Source organism: Lupinus angustifolius, chromosome LG20, assembly GCF_001865875.1.
Source record: "Lupinus angustifolius cultivar Tanjil chromosome LG20, LupAngTanjil_v1.0, whole genome shotgun sequence".
Classification (NCBI taxonomy): domain Eukaryota; kingdom Viridiplantae; phylum Streptophyta; class Magnoliopsida; order Fabales; family Fabaceae; genus Lupinus; species Lupinus angustifolius.
The window spans coordinates 20,044,404-20,064,704 of record NC_032028.1 but is presented as its reverse complement, the minus strand read 5'-3'; the positions used below and the strand labels follow the sequence as shown (position 1 = coordinate 20,064,704).

The 20,301-nt window shown below is 35.2% G+C and overlaps 2 protein-coding genes across 4 annotated transcripts; both read right to left on the bottom strand.

The window, feature by feature from the left end:
- Positions 200 to 4,125, bottom strand: LOC109336599 (ATP sulfurylase 2-like). The gene is made up of 5 exons (XM_019573299.1): positions 3,472 to 4,125; positions 2,284 to 2,689; positions 1,753 to 2,013; positions 1,014 to 1,100; positions 200 to 557 (listed from the first exon to the last, which is right to left on the bottom strand). Exons 1-5 carry the CDS (start codon positions 4,035 to 4,037, stop codon positions 420 to 422), a joined length of 1,458 nt encoding a protein of 485 aa, XP_019428844.1. The 5' UTR covers positions 4,038 to 4,125; the 3' UTR covers positions 200 to 419.
- On the bottom strand, positions 6,987 to 19,221 carry LOC109335831. Of its 3 annotated transcripts, XM_019572040.1 has the most exons (16): positions 19,153 to 19,215; positions 18,825 to 19,122; positions 18,671 to 18,743; positions 18,499 to 18,556; positions 18,262 to 18,357; positions 17,397 to 17,514; positions 17,059 to 17,325; positions 16,876 to 16,977; positions 15,713 to 16,070; positions 15,485 to 15,598; positions 14,101 to 14,729; positions 13,763 to 13,959; positions 12,541 to 12,763; positions 12,267 to 12,386; positions 11,291 to 12,064; positions 6,987 to 10,282 (listed from the first exon to the last, which is right to left on the bottom strand). In XM_019572040.1, the coding sequence occupies exons 2-16, from the start codon at positions 19,083 to 19,085 to the stop codon at positions 7,238 to 7,240; spliced, it is 6,435 nt and encodes a 2,144-aa protein (XP_019427585.1). In that variant the 5' UTR covers positions 19,086 to 19,122; positions 19,153 to 19,215; the 3' UTR covers positions 6,987 to 7,237. The 3 variants fall into 3 exon arrangements, with proteins under 3 accessions (XP_019427585.1, XP_019427586.1, XP_019427584.1); XM_019572041.1 differs by having other exon boundaries at positions 14,101 to 14,726; positions 18,825 to 19,221; XM_019572039.1 differs by having other exon boundaries at positions 18,825 to 19,220.

The following is a 20,301-nucleotide window of genomic DNA, read 5'->3' as shown; positions in this document are numbered from 1 at the left end:
CTAATTTTAGCATTGTGAAATTCATGATCATGAAGTCGGAAGACCATACATGAAAATTGGAACTCCCAGAATTGTGCTTATAAAACTCTTCCTATAAAGTCAATTAATTCAGAAACTTCAGTTATATCCAAGTAGATAACACATAGTTTTAGGGTTCAATGGATGAGGTCCTAAGGCACCATAAATTATTTAATCATAGTAATATCATACGAAAAAGATCATATAATTTAACGAAAATTCGACATAGTTTTACATTGGCCACTGATAATTAAATACACTACGAAATTCCAAATATGCTAGTGCATTGCGAAATTCATGATCATGAAGTTGGAAGACCAGACATGAAAATTGGAACTCCCATAATTGTGCTTATAAAACTCTTCCTATGAAGTCAATTAATTCAGAAACATTAGTTATATCTAAGTAGATAACACTGCAGGTTGTTGTGCTTGCTCTTCTACCTGTAATCTTTTATAGTACTTGACAAGAACATTCCATCCACTTGGACACATAAAACCATCCGGCGGATTCTCCCCGCTTCTCGCATAAGCTCGCATCTGGGGAAAAAAAATTAATCACCAAAACAAATGTAAGGAATAGTCATTGAAACACAATTCTTTCAGTTTGATAGAGAATCACAAATTGGTTCTTACATATTAATTTGTGTTTTTTGTGTGAATTGGTTCATATAAAGAACGAACCATATTTTCACTTAAAGTATAAGTTAAATAAAGAATTAACAAATAAGAAATAATTTTATTTTGGAATATTTCTCCAATGCTGAGTATATCTGTAACATATCAGTATTTGACAGGATAAATTACCGCGTACTAAGTGAAGATGATGCAAGTGAGTAGAAAAGTAACATTGTGAACAAGATATAAAGGGATTTGCTATTTCACTTAGGTTATGCCTTTTAAAGGCACATACTTTAGTATTAAAGAAATGTAAAGTAAACAATAAGGTTGTTGGAGCCTTTAAAATATTTTAATGAATGGAATGGAATCAGATACCTTGGTTCCAGATATAAAGAGGAAATCTTTAGAACATGTGGGATCAAAAAATGCCATTTTATTCTTTGTAGTGTCATAAGCTGCAACCTGTAGTTCAATAATGTAAAACATGGTAACATTCATCATCATATAACTATGCTATAATATCTTTTATAATATATAATTCCTGAAATGTGCAATAGAAGTGGCCACTTCATCTATTTTGAGTCCTTTTGGTTTGCTTTGTTAAGATATTTAGGAAGAGAGATCTGTTGTCTCAGATCCTGTACCATATATTGTCCGACGCCAATGACAATGAAGCAAAAACAACAATAATAATGAAGTTTTAAATTTTTTTAATTGACATTACATGTTTTGTTTGACGCGGGACATCGTATGGGACATGATCTGGGACAACAAATCTTTGTTCGATATTTAGAGGCTTTTCAAGCTCTCCTTAACTGACTTTAGAGAATTTTAACATCTAGAAGTTTGTGTCATTTCAATATATATATTAATGTTTAGCATTTTGCACCTTTTGTCTCTTATACTTGGTGATTCTTATCATGTATCTTATTGCTAGAGTTTGAAAATGACATATAGATTAATGAACCAGGAAATTAAATATCATTTTGAAACTCGAGCAATGAGATACATGGTTTGCATCACTAAGCAATAGATTTGATGAAACTTAGCACAAAATATGGAGCATGAACCTATAGACATTTGTGAGAGTTATTATATACACTACATTACTTACCCGGAATGGCAAAACTTTAAGCTTCTCAAGACCAGGAGCAACACTCAGCACCTTTTTCCCATGATCAGGGTCATATAAATCCCTTTTCTCAGTTGGGTGACCCATTCCAGCAGGATCGCGGCCGACAATATAGAAGTTGGCACCTGCATTTATCCGTGCCTTCGCATGCCATTGTACTTCAGTTGGACCTGCATAATGCATAGGTGATGGAAATATGGCGACTATGGTAGTCTCAGGATCAAGAACTCCATCTTCTAGGACCTGAGAAGAAACAAAAAAACTTGATCACGAGTAGGTAGTTTCATGATTATGCAATGAAAGATCAATAGATCACAGATTTTGAATGACAGTTCAATCACTTCCAAGGTCATTTCTTAGCATATCATGTTATAGCCTAAGAAGAATGGGTACATTGATATAAAAAATTACGGAAGTATGCAACACGATGCGTATCGGATACCAATATGACAATCATTTTGAAGTATCGGTGGTATAGCACATGGTACATCATTATTACTCAATTGTAATCACCTTGCTATGTTGCTCCATCCTAACATCCAAGGGCACATCATCAGCCTTTGTGAAACCTCCTAAAGGATGAAGCAATAAAATCGGATTTCGGTAGCCCATTTCCAACAGTTGTTTACGAGTATCGTTCATTAACAAGGCATGACCATTGTGCACCGGATTTCTTAATTGAAAAGCAAAAACTGCATCAGCTTTGCGCCTATCGAATTCTTGGCGAAGTTGTTTCGGAGATAGTCTGTAGTTATCAAGACCATCATTATATTTGATAGGTTGTATCACTTCCAAATCTCCTCCGATAAGCCAATTTCCGGATGGAGTAATCACCTCCTCAACATAAGGCAATCCCGGGGCAGTTGTTCCCCAAGTTCTAGCTATTCTTTCTTCCTTGTTATGCTTGTAGATTTCAATACTGCAAAGAACTTAAACGGTCAAAGAAAACTAAGACACCATGAAATAAATTTATTTAGAAAGCCAATGCATTTCAAATAATCTTATTCTAAATAACATATCCACAATATGAGCAAATCAGAAAATTAAAGAGAAGAACATTGATCCTCCAATTATTAACATATGAAATCTGAGTCTCTTGTCTATCTTCATCGAAACTCTTGAAAATGCTCTCGAATCTGCACTCCATTGAATCTAGTCCTCCTTCCATTCTCACAAACCTTAACATGGGATTAAGTTGCTACTTACAAATTTGTCTACCAATGGATAAATTCTACTATGCTTTTCTCAAGATGAACTCCACCTAATAACCAAGAGTGTTTGCTGCTAGCATTGCTCTTTTCATATTTTATCTAACCATCTGAACAACTTGTAAGGTGGCTTTGAAACTTTATTAAAATCTACTATGGAATGTTAAAATCGCATTTGGTTGTTTCAAATGGAAGTACTCCTAACATAACATTTTTGCTCATTTCATCTTTTTAATTAGTAAATCATAACAAAATTCAGAGTAACATGTCAATTTGGTCTCTAAGATCGGCTATTTAGAACCAATGACATTACGAAACGTCAATTTGGACTTAAACTTCGCACATTGTTAATCGATTTGGTCCCTGATGATCAGGACTAAATCGATTGACAATGTGCATACACATGACCAAATTGCTCGATGGTGTTAATCTCAAGAACAAAATGTACACTTCACTCAAAATCCATATGGTAAAAATTGAAGATTTGACCAACCTTCTAAGAATAGCAACACAATCTCCATCTAGCCCAACCAACCCCACATTAGAAGAAGACCCAATTGTCCCTTTTGTTTCATCATCAATAGCCAACACAATAGGGAGTGACATATTCACCAAAGAACCATTTTTCAACCTCAATGAATTGAAATGCAAACTTTGCAAATATTCATCCTCTCTCATGAACCCTTTTAAAGGACTAGCCCAACCTTCACCTATCACATGCACCCACTCAACATCAATCCTTGTTAGTTTCACCTTTGGAAGTGACTCAGCCTCTACCCTTTTAGCACCTCTCTCTCCCTCTCCCACCACTAGATCCACCAATGCCCCTCCATCAGGCTCTATCAAAGAACTCTTGATAATCAAGTTATCATCACCTTGCATTCTTGACTTAACCTTGCATGTGGTGATGATTAAAGGGTTGGTGTTGTAAATGGTTATTGGTCTAATCTTGGTGTTATAGTAGTTACAAAAACAAGTGTTGTTGTTGTTGTTGTTTATGATGTTTTTGTTTGCATGTTGGTGGTGAAGGTTGAAGTGTAGTTTAGTGGTTAGAAACATGATATAGCGAGGAATTAAATGATGGGTTTTGAGACAAAAATATAACAAGAGTGTGGTAGTAGTAGTAGTAATAATAAGCTATAGTTATTATGAAAAAGGTACAAGTATGTGTGAATATGGAGAATATGTTGGGATGATAAAAAGGGCACATATTGGAGTGTGTGGATGAGAAAAAAGGTGAAAAAATAAAGATGGAAATGGGGGACCATAAAGACAAAAAAGAGTGTAAGGAAGAAGGTACAACCGTTCAATGTTGAACACCACATGAAACTCAATAAGTGAAGAAGAATTATTGATAATGGAACTTGCTCAAGGGTGGGTAGTGATTAACATTGCTTTAAATTATGAATGGTTGATTCGGTCACAATATTGTGGTTGTTGTTGTCGAGTCATGATAATGGACCACATCGGGTTGTAACATGTATTAGACTGCATTTTAGTTGCATCATATCACATTAAATTCAAAAATAAATTATCACAAAATAAGCAATGATCACAATCCATGTCATTATAGTTTTAATGACCGAAATTACAAATGTGGTCATAATTGTGACAAATGATGTAAAAACTGTACCGTATCGGCCGATTCGACCGGAAAACTGATGAACTGGACCACTAAGCAGTACAACACAGATGTTGAACCGGCCAAGTATTAAAATTGGTCAAAATCGGTGAATCGTCCGATATTTGACTAAACCGGCCGGTTTATACACATATTTTTTTTAAAAAAAACTTAAAAAAACTCATTAAGCCATCTTTCTAACTCTTCTTCAACACTTCAAGGCACATGCTTTCAAGACATACTTAGATTACATTTGTGTAATCTCAGTGACATTTGTGTAATCTTGGAGTACTGTGACGATAGGATTTGGTGCAAAAATATAATCTCGATATGAGACAATTTTGGTTCTTTGGTGTTAATGTTAAAACTCCAAATTTATTTGTTTTGTAGAGTAAGTTTTGAACTTGTTATTTATTTATATTTTGCGGTTGTTAAGTGATACTTTTGGATTATATATGTTTTATAATTTAGAATGGAGCCAGAGAATATTATAAATTTGAGTATCTACGTTTTCATTTTTTATTATTATAGGTTTATACATATAAATATAATCAAGGTATGTCCGGTTTAACTGACATACGGTTTAATTATTGAACTATACCGGTTGAACTAATGTATCATGGTACCAATACCTAGTCCAATTTAATAACCGATACAGTTGTAACAACACTGATTATGACCATAACTATAATTTAAAACAATGGTCATTAGGTAAAGCTTAAGGCTCAAGTGAAGATTTGAGTCATTAACCTTACATGTTGAAGTTCGTTTGAATACTCCCTGAAGTTTTTTTTCTCCCTAAACCTCCATCTAAGTTTGAAGTGAAAACTTTAGTTTTAAGATGAAAATAATTTATCTCTTTATATCAGGAGATAATTTATCTCCTTTAGCCAGTAAAAATAAAATGACATGTATACTATTTTATTTACTTTGAGAAATATTTGTGTAAAAATGATCAAATATGACACATGTCATAATTTTAGTAACTAGAAGAGATGATTTATCTCCTTATACCAGAAGATACTTTATTCTCAGTTCTTTAGTTAAGAATAAAGAGGTAAGTTATCTCCTTCAGTCACTAAATGGTGATATGTGTTACTTTATCATTTTCTACAAAAATATTTTTAAAAACAAAATAAAACAATATATATGTCATATTTTTACTAGTTGAAAGAGATAAATTATTTGATAGCATGAGAAAATATTTAATTTTCTTTCACAATTTTTAAATGGTTATGGGATAAAATCAGAGAATTAATTTTCAGTTATTATCAATTAATTATTCACTTTTAGGACCAAATATAATAAATGAGCCAAACAAGAAAAACTTCAAATTTAAATTTTACTTTATTTTTTAGAAGGCGAGTTTCAATTATTCAACTTGACTTCACTGGTTTACGATATTCATTAATAATGTCTGATTCACAACTCATTTACATCTTTATGTTAATAATCTAACTATCAATACTAATTTATAATTCTATATTGTCATTGAATTAAATGCTAAAAGGCACAGCATATAGTATATAAAAAGCAACAACATTTATTTCACCATAATTATGTCCTGCTCCATATATTAGATTTGATTAGTCAAGAAAATAAATCTTAGAAAACAACTTGTTCTAAAAAATCTGTAATTTAATATATTTTTAACCAATCAGTTGGAGTGATATATAGAACACACTAGACCTTGTATTATGAACTAACAAGATGTTAATTTAGTGATATAAGACCCTACTAGATGACCAAAATGATAAAAAAGCCAATGATTCAAGTATTGAGAGCAATACTTGTTAGAAAAGGCAATCATGCACCCAAAAAGAAACCCAAAAGGGTAAGGTGATATTCTCGGTTGGATAAAAAAAAATAATATTATGCTATAAAAATATGTTAAAAGAAAACTTCATAAACTCAAATATATTTCTTTGGTTCACTGTGACACAATAATCTCTATTTTTGGGGTACAAAGCGGTTAATTTTTTTCCATATTACAAGTTGATCCTCTAAGTTCTTTGTAATATATCCTTCAAGTTATTTTCTATTTTCAAACGAGTCAAATAAGTTGTTTTTCCATTAGTTTTTGGTTTTAAACTTATTTCCTAACAGATATTTTCATGTTTAGCTGACGTGAAATTTGGTTAAAAATTGAAAGAGAAATCTGTCCAATAGAATAAAATGGAACAAAACATGTCACAGAAGCAAATTGAATCCAATATATGCATGGTATTGTCATTATTTTAGACAATATATTCTAGTATAAAACATAAAAATTAAAAAACTAACCGAAAATTTATTTCTAGGATCCTTTTTAATAGGACAAAAAAAAATAGTGTCCTTTTGATGTACATTAGCCTGTGAATTCTCTACTCAAAAGTTGGAAGAAAAACAAAAAGAAATATACAAAAGCAAAATCTTGTAAGATGAAGAACACATTTGAAGATTGATATAGCAATGTTATCATCAATCTTAAATTATGCATGATATATGACATTAAAATGATGTTGTCCACAACTACACAGAAAACTAGAAAATTATCATACCAGTTTCTACATACCTATGTACAACATCTATCTATGATAGGGCATTTCCCTACTTCATCTTTGGACAGAATATATACAGAAAATGTAAATTATGCAGATCATGGGTTACCAATATTGGCCACAAAAGGGACTAACTTTTTCTGATCCTTTCTCTTACCTAATGCACTTCTGTCCAATACCCTACCAAGAATCAGTCGAGTATTTTGCAAAGCAATCTCTCTTTGTGACACCACTGACTCGGTTGACATACCTTGTCCTCGCGAAGAGATTAGTCCCGATCCCATACCGTACTGCAGAGGGCCACTGCGTGCCTTAAAGGAGGCTTGTGGGGCAAGTAACTTATCTTCAGTTCCACCAAATCCGTTCTCAAATGAAGCAACTTCATGTGGGTGAGAACCAGTTAGTGAACTGCAACTTTGTAGAAGGGCTTCTAGTACACTTAGTGCCTCCCAACACAAAGTGCTTTCCACCAATTGGGACACAATTGCATAGATATGTGGACTCTGGGAAGCATCCATTGGAGTGTGCTGGAGTAGAGCTTTGAGCATAAGTAGAATGACGCGTTGATACTCGACTGGTCCCTTCTCTAGTAGCTTTAACAAGTGCCCAAAGGCCAAAGTGGAATGTTTCGGAAACCATTCATTGCACAGTAGTGGTGAAACACACGCCAGAAAATTATCAATGCTCTTAATCTCGCCTCGAGAGTAAATCACAAATACAGTAGCTAATTCCTCGAAAGATTTTGCTCGACACCAAATTGCGATATTGGACGCAACAGAGCAAGCCTTCTGATATTGATTTTGGAGTGGGGAAGCAGGACCTATCACTGGGTCTTTGCTGAGTTGAAGGCAGAGCCAGGGGAGTAATCCTATAATGTGCATCAGGAGTCTTGTCTCAGCATCACCAAATATTGAATCACATGAATGCACTGTTATGCGTGAGAGGACATCCATAGAGACACTGTGACTGACATTCGACATGAGTCCTTTAAGAACAAGAGGCTGTACCCCTTCAAATGCTGGCAAATTCCCCTCTTGTAAAGGTTCATAGCCACCTTTAGATTCTGTACGTTGAAATTCTCCTAAATCACTAGAATCAAGTTCATCTCTAGGCATGCTTGAAAGCAGCACATTTTCCGTTGTGCGATCACGGAAAGATAAACGGTCAATCACTTGAGAGAAAAGCTCTAGAACCTGGCGGTAGACATGGACAAAATCTGTGTGCATCATTGCAACACACCCCCAAAATAGCTGAGGATAGAGTATCACCTTCTCTGGCTCCATATTCTCCACCATAACTTGTAATGTCATTAAGATTTCCATAACAAATCCCAACACTTGAGGTAATGGATTTCCCAGACATCTATGGAGACATCGAAGAAGAGATACACAAGCATCACTTGTTACACTTGGTCGAAGTGCTCGGTAGATCTGATGTGAACGACAGGCAAGGTGTCTTGATGTGCACTCCATAGCCCATCTGAGAGCTTCTTCTCCCCAGGTCTCACGAAGGTCACCTTGGAAGAAGATAGCATCAACCATGCTCTGAACTAGGGCAGAAAGAAGTGCTGCACTAGGCAGCTCGGTTCTGACAACTGTGGGATCCTCATTCTCCCACATCATGCTTCCTCGCTTAGATTGTACATATTTAATCAGGCTCACAACCTGCTGTTTGTTCTCCCTATCATTATTCTCAACCTCATACTGCTCCAAGTGACGGCCCGCAAGGGAATATAGAAGATTAACAAGTAAATGCTGGCAATGCTCTAGCACAATGTCTTCTGAGCTATCCATAGAAACAAAGATGACATGAAAGAGTAGAGGCAAGTATTGGCGGAAGTCTTCATCATTCTCATATGCAATTTCAGCAAGAAGAATCAGTGCTATATCTGCATGTGTGAGTGAATGCTGCTGATGGCCCTGTAAGGCTGATTGAAGTTCTTTTGCACTCACAGCACTCCCAGCATGTACTCCATCTTCACCAGAGTTTGGGGTATCAACAAGATAATCTCCACTGTCCCGTGAAAGATGGCGGCTCCGCAAACTTCCTGTTGAACTTCTAACACCCATCAATGGTCCGGACATGTTAACCAAAGCTGGAAGGAGCTGCCCAGACCGCCCTGCACTTACTGGAACAATATTCAACTCTGGAGGCATTGGACTTAGTGGACCTGAGACACTCCGGCCTGTCATACCTGCTGTTCTCCAGCTCAAGCTTCCACTAACATTTCTTAGTGGTCCATCAAGAGAACCCCTTACAAGCAATGGGGACATGTGTGGTTGGTTATCCATAACAGAAGCCATTTGGGCCACAGCAGGACCTTGTGAGAACTCTAACACAAAATTTGCACTGGCATCCCCCTTACTTGCAGTTGGACCGACCGGCTCAATGCTATCCTCCAGTAGTCGCTGAGACAATTGAAAAACTAGGTGATCTATAGTGCGCTGAGGGCATATCCTTGCTAAATATAGGCTTACTCTTTTTGCAACACTGAAATATGTAGCAAATGCACCACTTATTTCAGTTGATGCATTTGAATCACAATCTTCAATGCCTTTTGTGATCAAGAAATCTAAGACAGGACTAATATTCCTATTTTTGCTAGCAATTGTGCTCCAAAGTTTCTCAATTTCATCGGGAAACTGGTCTCCATGTCGCCATGTTACATAGTAAAGACTTTTCAATAGCCTTTCACTCCAGCCTTCCTTGAGCTTCCAGAAATTAAGGTTCTCAATCCATGGAGCCATGCATGTTAAGACCTGATGTTGAGCAATTATATCAACAGCATCTAATTGCCTCTGCATAATCTCCTCACAAAGAAGTTGGCTAAGTTCAGGGTGATCTTTGGCAAGTTTACAGGAAAGCTTGTATTGGAATTGTTGGTAAGAATCAGGAAGGTTGCCAACTACAGCAGCTCGATAACCTCCTGAGCCCTCAATGCCATCCTCAGCCCATTCACGAACAGAAAGTGTCTCGAGCATCTGAAGGGCATCATCACGAATTTGTCTTGATGGGTCCACAACCTTGTAAAGGATCAAACTTAAGAGTCTCTGTATTTCACAATTTGGTATCTCTTGACGCATGTACACCTCAGCCAGTACACTGAAGTACCCATCAGCTACAGAAGAATTAGAGTAGTAGCACTACAAAAAATTTAGTTGTATAAGCCTTAATGTCAATGAAAAAATATATAGGTCAACATAAGAAATAACACAAGGGAAGCAATATAAAAAAATTTGAAATAAATGAGACAAATTAAATACTTCAAGACAAGATAAAAAGGGCATGGTGAAAGGAATCTTGGTTATGCAAAAAATTAAAAAAACAAAGTGCATACAGAAAAAAATGATATTTCATCCTGTTCATGTTATTTGAACAGTACCATAGGGAGACAACATATAACCAGTCCAATGCCCAAACCACTGATGACCAGAAGAGGTGGAATTGTTGAGTTTAGTGATACATGTTAAGGCCTTTTGGATTAACACAACCAATTATTATGGTGAGATAAGCTGCCAGACTTCATGTTGTTTGTTAAGGATAAAGTTAACATAGCTACACCTTTTTAATAGAAATCTGGATTGGAAGGGTTACAAGCCTGCTTCAAATCCTGACTTGCTTTGTGCACTCACGTTTCTTTATCATCTTTATTGCCTCAAAAGGGTCACTGGGCTTTGGCTTGTGGGTGGAAAGGTATGATCAGGTGAAGCAGATAACTAAATCATATCCAAAAGAAATATGGAGTTTGGATTTTGAGATTAGGGATTCGCTAACCATTGCCCTTAGTTTTCAAATAACGGGAAATTGTGTTCTCATGAGGTAATAGAAAATATTTAGTTTTTCAATGTTCACTTCCTTTTTTGGGTTGCTTAAACATTGCCATAGGGATATGATTGGCAAAACCGATAAGATTATTATTCTCTAAATGCCACTATACATCATATGTTAATAGGCATAGTGAGACAATTTACTTTTTCTTTTGCTTAGTTTGATAAAGAAGTCAATTTGTGTATGTGAGTACCTTCATTAACCCTGAAAAGTAATATAAAAGCACCCACCCAGTGGCTTCTAAACAATAATACTGCCTCATTCTTCAATAGGTGCACAAAGCTTATAGACATGTGATGCACAATACAGTGTAAAGATACTACCTGGTCAATACAAGAGGGAAACAAGTCCAAGTTTGTAAGCAAAAGATTCTTCAAAGCCAATTTTGCTAAAGAAACACGGTGATGGCCACCCCTAAGCCTATCACGGCCAGCATTTCCACGGCCACTTTCCCCCTGATACTTGGTATACGATGGAGTTCTTGGATCAGCTGGTGAGAAACCAAATGGAGCCCTTGGTGTAGGCTCTAAAAACAAACCATTAATCCAAGATATCACACGGCCACTCATTTTCCTTGCATTGTCATCGAAGCACGGTCCATATAAAATAGATGCTATTGCATTCATGGATGCCCACTGGATTGCCTCAACCTGTTCATTTAATTCTTTGTCAAATGATATTTTATCCACAGAATCTTTGGATCGTGCATGTTGAGAAGACTTGTAACGATCAACTTCACGTCGATAATCACTAACACTATCTTGGCTCCATGTACTTCCTGTATCATCACACCAGGAGAGAAGAAGATCAAACAGACGCTTTCTAGTTCTAACATCAAATTTCTCTGATCTTGAATCAACGAACTCAGGAGCTAAAGATCTTAGAACACTAGCAAGTGCATAGCGGAATGGTTGCATATCTTGAAAAGTTTCAGGGGGAGATGTTGAGATAAGTCTGGTCGTGTCATCAATGAATTTAAGATAGTGGAGGCGGAACACCGGCTTACGGGCTAGCATGCCTGGCCATATATTTTCTGCAACAGTACGATATATATTTGCAATGTGGATACGGAGTTCTTCACGACGGGCCTTTTGACTCTGTATCCATAAAAATAACTAGTCAGTACCAATGACTAATTCAAAAATTGAAGAGATGAAGCAACCAAGGGAATAATTAAACAAAGATTTCAAAATTTTAAAAATGTTTTTTATTTCTTTTATTATCACAAATCACAATTTCCTTATCATTTATACGTTGATAGAACTAAATCAAACCAAATTTTATGGATCCATAACCTACCTTCCACTTTGGTTTTCCTTCGGTCTCAGAAGAAACCTCTTCAATGAAAGATGCAAGCTCGCCAAACATGATTTCACATGCCTCCAAATGTGAGCGGCCAAGAGCCATGGTGGCTGCATGCTATATGAGAAACCTTAGCATTAAGTAGAAACATCAAAGTAGTGGACAAACACTAAAAGAATTAGCAAATGATTCTTGAAAATCTTCATAATCAGACTGTTAGATTTTGTTTGTGAAGATGGACTTGTGGATAAGTTTAGTGAGGTATACTTACAACATGTACATCAGATCCAGATTTGAGTGAAGGGAAAATAAGATGGTAAAGATCTTTGGTTGCTGCAGTTCCACTGGACTCTCGAGCAACTGGTGGACATGAACAGACAAACATGGCATACATAAGCCACTGGTCAAGTTTACTATCAACATCTTGTGATTGATGAGCTTTTCCACCTAACTCAACAGGTGTGATATGAGCAAGACGTTGCATAACCTCTACCCTGCTCAGAGACAAGAGATATTACAAAGTTTTGCATATGAATAAGAAAAACAGACTAGAGGCAAAAAGTTTTTTTTTTTGGGGGGGCAAGTGAATAAAATCACCTTTTCTCCATTATCATCAATTACCCACTGCTTTGTTTCATGAAAATTACTGTTCAAAAGTACTAAAACGTTTGTTTTCATTGTTAACCTAGAAACTCAAGTACTTGATCAAAAAATGAGAGACAAAATTTATCCCTGATATTCATTATTACCAATTTGACACTATACTCAGTCATGCAGAAAAAGATATTTATGGGTAACAGCCTACAATTAACACAATTATATCTTTTGTCCATATCATAGGGATTCGACAAAGTTTACATTGGCTGTTGATAGTCTGGCACAACCCTCCTCTTTTATCCAGGGTTGGGATTGGCTATGTCTCCTAATTTGGATTAACATATTTGATCTCTTAATCCTTCTACATTGTTTTTGTTCAATTATTTTTTCTCATTTTCTAACTCCGTCTTTGAATAGGGTTACTGAGGAATCCTGATAAACCCCTCGGAAATCCAAAGATTATTCTAAGGTCAAGCCTTCTACTTTACTGCGGTAGCTAATGACTAATAGGATTAAATAATTCATACTAATGAAATGCTACCACGTATGGCTCCTGATGTGTTATGCGCCTATTACCTATTATGTGGTGCTTGCTATCACATCTTCATTGTTCTGCTGCTGTTTATTTATGTAAAAGAATGTTAGGCTATTTTAGCAAATATTGAGTGTACCCTGGCCCTTCGACCAATTTTTGTTCACTAGCTTCAGTGGTTTTGGTAAAAGTGAAAAGGCTAAATTTTAGAAACCTATTTTCTTCCTGGCTACTAAACTATAAGACCAGAATCCTTTTTGTTTGTTTTTTGGATCTCTTTGCCCATTATATATGCAAAAATAGCTCTGGTACTACAGTGCTTCAACTTCATCAGAATATAAAGAAAAAAGAAACATATACTTACTTAGCTTCCTGAATGGAGCTTGGGCAAAGCTCAGCAGCATATTTGACTAACTCACTAAGACACCGAGCCCACCTGTTCTTGTCAGGGCTCTCAAATATTATAGATTGAAGTGTAACATCAGGTGGAATGGTATCAGGTTCTCGTTTCAAATCAAATGGTCGGCCTGAGTCCCAATAGCAATTCTGAACTATCTCGTCCTATAACAACCAAGATTTAAATTTTTATGACATAAAGACTTGATCTCAAATGTTTGAACCTAAACAAATAAATACATAAAATGACAAAAAATATCATTCTGATAAAACTGAACCTTAAAATAAAAATAGACAAATTTGTACCCCATGTTCTTCGAGAACATCAATTATAAATATTGGTTCAGCTTCATATTTCAAAATATGATTTGGTTGCTCGTGTATTCTCAGTTCCCGAATATCATTCCTCAGTGCACGAACACATCGCAATAATTCCAATGCTGTGTGCCTAATTTGACTATCAACAGAACTTAGAAATATGAGGCCAACTGCGTCAATTTCTGATGCACGGAAATCAATTGCTTCGCCTGATTGTTGGAAGGAAGACTTTCTGAATCGTTCAGTTTCACGCCCCAGAGATTTTGCATCTGCATCAAGTTGCATTCTATCATCTATTAGACAAGATCTCCAAAAGCGCAAGAGTTCCAACAGACGTGCCAAAGATGTTTGGATGAGAAGAGGGAATTCATCAGGAAGTCGTAATACGAAGTTGGCCATCCCTTTCATTACTGCAAAACGACGGTGGGGTAGGTATTTCACAATGCGGTTTAGTACTTGAGCTGCTTCCTCGCGAACACCAGGATCAATACTTATTCCATGCTGTGGTATTATTTCAGTAATTTTATCACTTCGCCCCACTTCTTCTATTAAATACGGCATGCACTTAAGCACAGAGCGAAATAAATAGCCTTGAGACTTTTCCTTGGTTACAGCTTCTTCAAAATAGCTACTTGTTAATATGTATGTTCCATGATGGCAATAAAAAAGTCAATAGTAAAAGCAATACAAAATATAAATAATTTGTAAAATAAGAATAATAACTAGAAAGGAATGCATGTCCTATGCAAAGAAGTTGTATTTTCAATTAATCAATCTAACATTTTTTGCAATACCACTAAGCATATTTTAGAATGTTCTGAAAAGTAGTCCCAGATATCTATACTGCCTAACTTCCCATATAGCCAATTACTCAAATTTTGTAAAAAGCTAATTACCCTAAAGATATCGTATCTAAATAATATTTATTCTTCAAACTTTAGTTGTATCGAATCAAGAATAGTGCTCCAAAGCCCCTATATGTAACTTACATAAGTTACTTCTTTTTAAGTTAGAAAACAAATTTGATTACTGACAGAAAACAGAAATGGAGAAGGTGATAAAACTTCACCCATGAGATGAAACCAAGGAAACAAGTGCAAACAGCAAAGTAAAAATAAACTGTGATGTTCCACAATATCTCTGTTGACCCACCAAAGATGCATGCGTAAGATATTAGTTGTGAATGGTAAAAATCTAAGTAAGACAATCCTATCAAATAGAAGTTGTAAAGAAGTAATTTTCAGTTTCGATGTACACATTTTATACTCTATTTCATGTCACACAGAAAAATAATAACCTAAAGCAGCCTTTTTATATTGTTTTATGCTACTGACAGCATATCTAGCTGGCATACAATAGCTGAAGCAATTACCTATAGTAGTCCTTGAAGATGTCAAAAGAGCTTGACTATAGGCTCTGTGACATGACCTTAGTATTGACTCAATTGCAGCTTTGACTTTTGGGATGTAGTGGCCAATATCATGACCTGCTCATTCAACAAAGTTGTTAAGTTTTCCTGCAGAAATGGACCTCTAAAAATAATAATTCTAATAATTTATAACCATGTAAGAATATATTTTTGGCCTGTGACTATTTGTACCTTTAAAAATATCCAAACCAAAATGCTGACTTGAAGGCAACATGACAATAGCGAGCAAGGCACGAAGCCCAATGACTTTTGCTTCACTAGGGCTGTCTTGCTTGAGCAATTCGAGTATCATATGGTTCATGGTAAAATCAAGGTTATGTTCAGCTATAGTTACACAGAACTCAACAAGTTTATCATGTTGGACATCCTGAGTAAGCAATCCTTTCCTTAGCACTGCTAAAAGCTGTGAAGTTACACTGTCTAGGTAGTCCCATATGCGATTTGGGGCCTGGTTAGCAGCATGGACACTCAAATAAAATCGTAAAACTCGATGAAGACAATCCAAAGCCATGAAACGGTGATTCTTATCCTGTACGATGCAATTCAAACAAGGGAACAGAAGCATTAAAAAAATCATAATGGAGAGAAATAATAAAGTATCTATCAACTCTAATTACCCACTTGTACAAAAAAAAAGAGTGGGATAAATTATATACATGCTTTCATCACGGAAATAAAATTGACATTCTATCACCCTACTTTACTTTGCCTGTTAATTGGACTAAATGCATTTGGAGACTCTTAAAAGAGGATACAGTAAGGATGAAGAATATTGAATTCTTTTTTAAGCAAAATGACTATTTGGAATGTCATTTTTTCACCAAACAAAAACGCAACACCTCTTACTAGCAAAAAAACACAACCAACTGGAAATTTATGGAAAACGTATAAATACACATGCAATATTGCATTAAATTTAACAAAAGACACTTTTCACCAAGTTGAAAAGATTAAAACCTTAATATCAACAACTATAAGGATGATAAATATAAATTTGTCATTAGAAGTTGTCACGCTAAACTTTTAAACAATCCCAACCTTATAAAGAAGGAAGAAAGCAAACATAACAAAATATTTTCTTAATTGTGAACATAAAGATTATCTTTCTTTTATAATGCAATAATTAGTTTAACAGTAATGAGTCATAATTGATAATTAGCTGACGCCTGAGCATTTCATAATGCATTGTTTATGTGAGATAACTGTCCAAATCAATTTCAAGCTCAAATTTCATTTAATGTTTAATGAAATAAACTTGGAATCTTTATTGTTTGCCGTGATTCAAAATTTCAAATGTAGATAACTGAATTTAAACCTATGTCATTTGAACTTACCCTAAGGAGTTTGTAGAGTTGCTCCATGTGAGAACTTAAGTTGTTGTGAAATATTTGAGGATCACCAAGACACAGAAGAAGAGTTACCAATGGGTACCCAACCTGGATAGCAACATGAGATAAAAACTTCAGCATATGTGGCATTCGAAGGCAAGTAAAAAAACTGGTAAGATAATCACTTACTGCAATGTGTTTGCTCTGTTTATCCATCCAATGCACGAGCTGAACCCTCATACGTCCAACAGCTTCGTACCACAATGTAAGTGCGGGCTCTACACCAGAAGGGGGCCACTGGCCTTTCCCACCATCTGCAAGAGGTGCTAGGATATTTGAAACCATATTGCATAAAGCATGGTGAAGCTCACTTTTCCGTTTATGAGGAGCACGATTTAAAGGGTTTGCTTTTGCCACAAAGGAGGCAGATGCATTCAGTCCACCTTCGGTTTTAACCTGAGAAGAAGCTTATAACTAAACCAATATCATGAAACACTTTCCAGGAAACCACTAATTTTTACACATACCCCAAGCTTCAGGTAGCGCATCCCATTAATTATGCTAAGTGTTTCACTTCTAGCGGCACTTGTGTCAATTCGACGGGTATTGAGTTCCATGAAAAATCGCTCAGTAACAGAACTAAACCTGTAAAAACAATAAAATGATACAATGAAATAACAAAACAAATTGTAGGCAAGACACAAAGCAAGACAATAAAGGTTCAGCCTCATATTCTTAAAGCACAAACATGCATGCCAAACACATAACCATTTAAAAATTAAAAAGCTTTACAATTCAGGATTCCAAATCTGAAATATAAATTTCATTTCTTCTTCGTCAATCATTAATTTTTTTTCTTTAAAAAATCTTTCTCCTGAGTCCTCATGTACACCTTTGCTACCTTGCCGCAAGTGAGCCGACCGGAGATTTAGAAAGTAACAACAGAACAATAGTAATCAGACTATAGAATGTGTGAGAGATAGAGAGAGCATGAAAAAACCCAATACAGAGCATACCCATACGCATCCGATTTCGCTTTTCAAAAAGGAAAGCTGAATGTAAGATTAAAACTGAAAGTCTGAAACATGCCCTACCACAAGAGGATTCAACTCTCAATAATCATCTCTGTACCAGTAGCACCAATTTTCGTTTTTTAATAGAATCTAGTGTCATTGTTTTCTCCGTAATGAGTATCAGTATAAAGGCATCAACTAAATATTCAAAACAGTGTTTAAAATCGATCAGAGTTCAACATATAATTCATCAAACCACACAAAACTATGTGCACAAATAAAAAAATGAATCTGATTAATATAATAACATAGTCATCATATCTTTTTTAGAACAATCCTCAGACTGTTAAAATAATTACAACTCCGATAAACAAGATACCTGATCCGGGATAGAGCACCTAAGAGTTGAGCAACTAAGTCCAGAAGAAGCCCCCTTAGATCAACCAACGAGGGATACTCAACCTGACTAACAACCCTGCAACAAAATTCGACTAAGTTCACCCCATCATTCCTATTTTTTTCGGTAAAAGTGATTATAGTATCATATAAATAAGTTATCAGAGAACTCCTATTTCCATAAATCCATCTACAACGACAGCAACAACAATGGCATTACCTGTCCGCATTAATTAGCCAGTCAAAAACAAAATTCTCGAGGCCGGACCACAGCTTCTCTGTAGTAATAATAACGAATTAAGACTTAATAACCGTTACCACGGAAAAACTAATTGGACAATGGACGAATAATTAAACATAATATCTTTAAAAACGCGAACAATCGAACGAACCAGTAAGGCCTTCTTGTGGACAACACTCGACAAATCGGATACACGCTGAACAAAAAATACACTCCACAGCAAGCTGAATTCGAAATGAACAAAAACAATGTAATAAAAAAACAAAGTAGAATAGAATTGAAATTGAAATTATATATGTATATACCTTTCTTTGGAAAGTAGAAGCATCATTTGTACCCTTAGGTGATTCAGTTTCTCTCCATCTTAACAAAGCTTCCAAAAGAGGAACCGGTGTGTGACGTGCAACCATAGCAAGAGAATCAAGGACTTGTTCATAAGCTGGATCAGAAGGTCGAAGATATTGTCCATCTTGAGCTTGAGCTGTTTCAATACGACGTCGTGCCAATGGAAGGAAACGCTGAAGAAGAGCGTCTACGATTAACTTCGCACCACTCCCTGCCTTCATTGAGATTTCAAGATTCAGAATATGAAGAATAAGAAGATGAAGAAGAAGAAGAAGATGAAGAAGATGAAGATCTAGGGCTATGGTTCCATTACATCAATCAATCAATAATTCATATCAATTTTTCATTCATATATGTCGTATTGGGGAAATTTAGGTAATGCAAATGAGAATAGAGAAGAAGAATTATAATACTTTATTTATGAGAAAAAGACGTATGCACTTATAGTGTATAAGATTTATGTTTAATTATTATTGACTTTTAAAAAAAAGTAATTCAAATAAAGGGTGGACGATAATATACATTGTATAAATATTTAATATGAGGATTAGTGAAATAATATATTGTTAATATATTATTTATTATTTAGTTATAGATATTAATTATGTTTAGTAGGATTAAATGATAGTTAAATATTAATAGTAAATTATATTCAAATCCACTAAGTAGTATATTAGTTAAACAAATGAATGCTTAAATTAAAAAAAAATTAGTTTATTATAAGTATAAGTTCAAGTAGTATATTAGTTAACATTTCTTCATCATTTTAATATAAGAGTATTTTTAGCAATATCTCCTTAGAATTATTGATACATTTAATAACGAAACAAAAATATTAAAGAGACATCGATTATTGTACTATTTAAATTTATGTTGATAATATATCATGTTTTGTTTAATTTAATTATATTCATCATTTTTTTTGTTTAAAAGATCATACATATTTCTCGTGTAGATATAGTTAGTGTAGTTGATAAGTGTCAAAAATGCATAATTTTCATGCACTTTTCATGGCACTTATCCTATACAAAAATATGAAAACTAACTTAATTCAACACTTTTTAGATAAATTTTGCAGGCTTAGAAAAAATTACTTTTTGATCACTTCTTGTCCAAGTCTTCTTTGAATTTTGTAGGAAATTGAATAAAAATTAATCCAAAAGATAGTCAAGAGTTCATGTCAAATTGTAAGCCAAAAGTTCAAAAAGAAATGCTCAAAACAAATAAGCTAAGCATGACATGAAGAAATGTAGGTTCCTTCACCATGAATAAACTCGGTAGCCAAATGTGAACAATAAGGTCAGGCGCCCAAGCAGGTGCACCAAACCTAACCATGAAGAAAGTTTGGCCAAATCACCAACCAACTTGTCTAATCTTTACTTGAAGCCAAGCACGTGACCTCATGCATGACCTATGCTCTGAACAGCCAAGTAGGAG

What these genes read in the sequence shown, in the direction of transcription:
- LOC109336599 (XM_019573299.1), bottom strand. Translation starts at nt 4,037, where the DNA reads ATGTTTCTAACCACTAAACTACACTTCAACCTTCACCACCAACATGCA. An exon ending in TGTGTTGCTATTCTTAGAAG is followed by an intron (nt 2,690 to 3,471) that starts GTTGGTCAAATC and finishes AGTTCTTTGCAG; the next exon opens with TATTGAAATCTACAAGCATA. An exon ending in TTAAAGTTTTGCCATTCCGG is followed by an intron (nt 1,101 to 1,752) that starts GTAAGTAATGTA and finishes ATTGAACTACAG; the next exon opens with GTTGCAGCTTATGACACTAC.
- LOC109335831 (XM_019572039.1), bottom strand. Translation starts at nt 19,085, where the DNA reads ATGAAGGCAGGGAGTGGTGCGAAGTTAATCGTAGACGCTCTTCTTCAG. An exon ending in TCCACAAGAAGGCCTTACTG is followed by an intron (nt 18,557 to 18,670) that starts GTTCGTTCGATT and finishes TTATTACTACAG; the next exon opens with AGAAGCTGTGGTCCGGCCTC. An exon ending in TGGCTAATTAATGCGGACAG is followed by an intron (nt 18,358 to 18,498) that starts GTAATGCCATTG and finishes ATTTTGTTGCAG; the next exon opens with GGTTGTTAGTCAGGTTGAGT.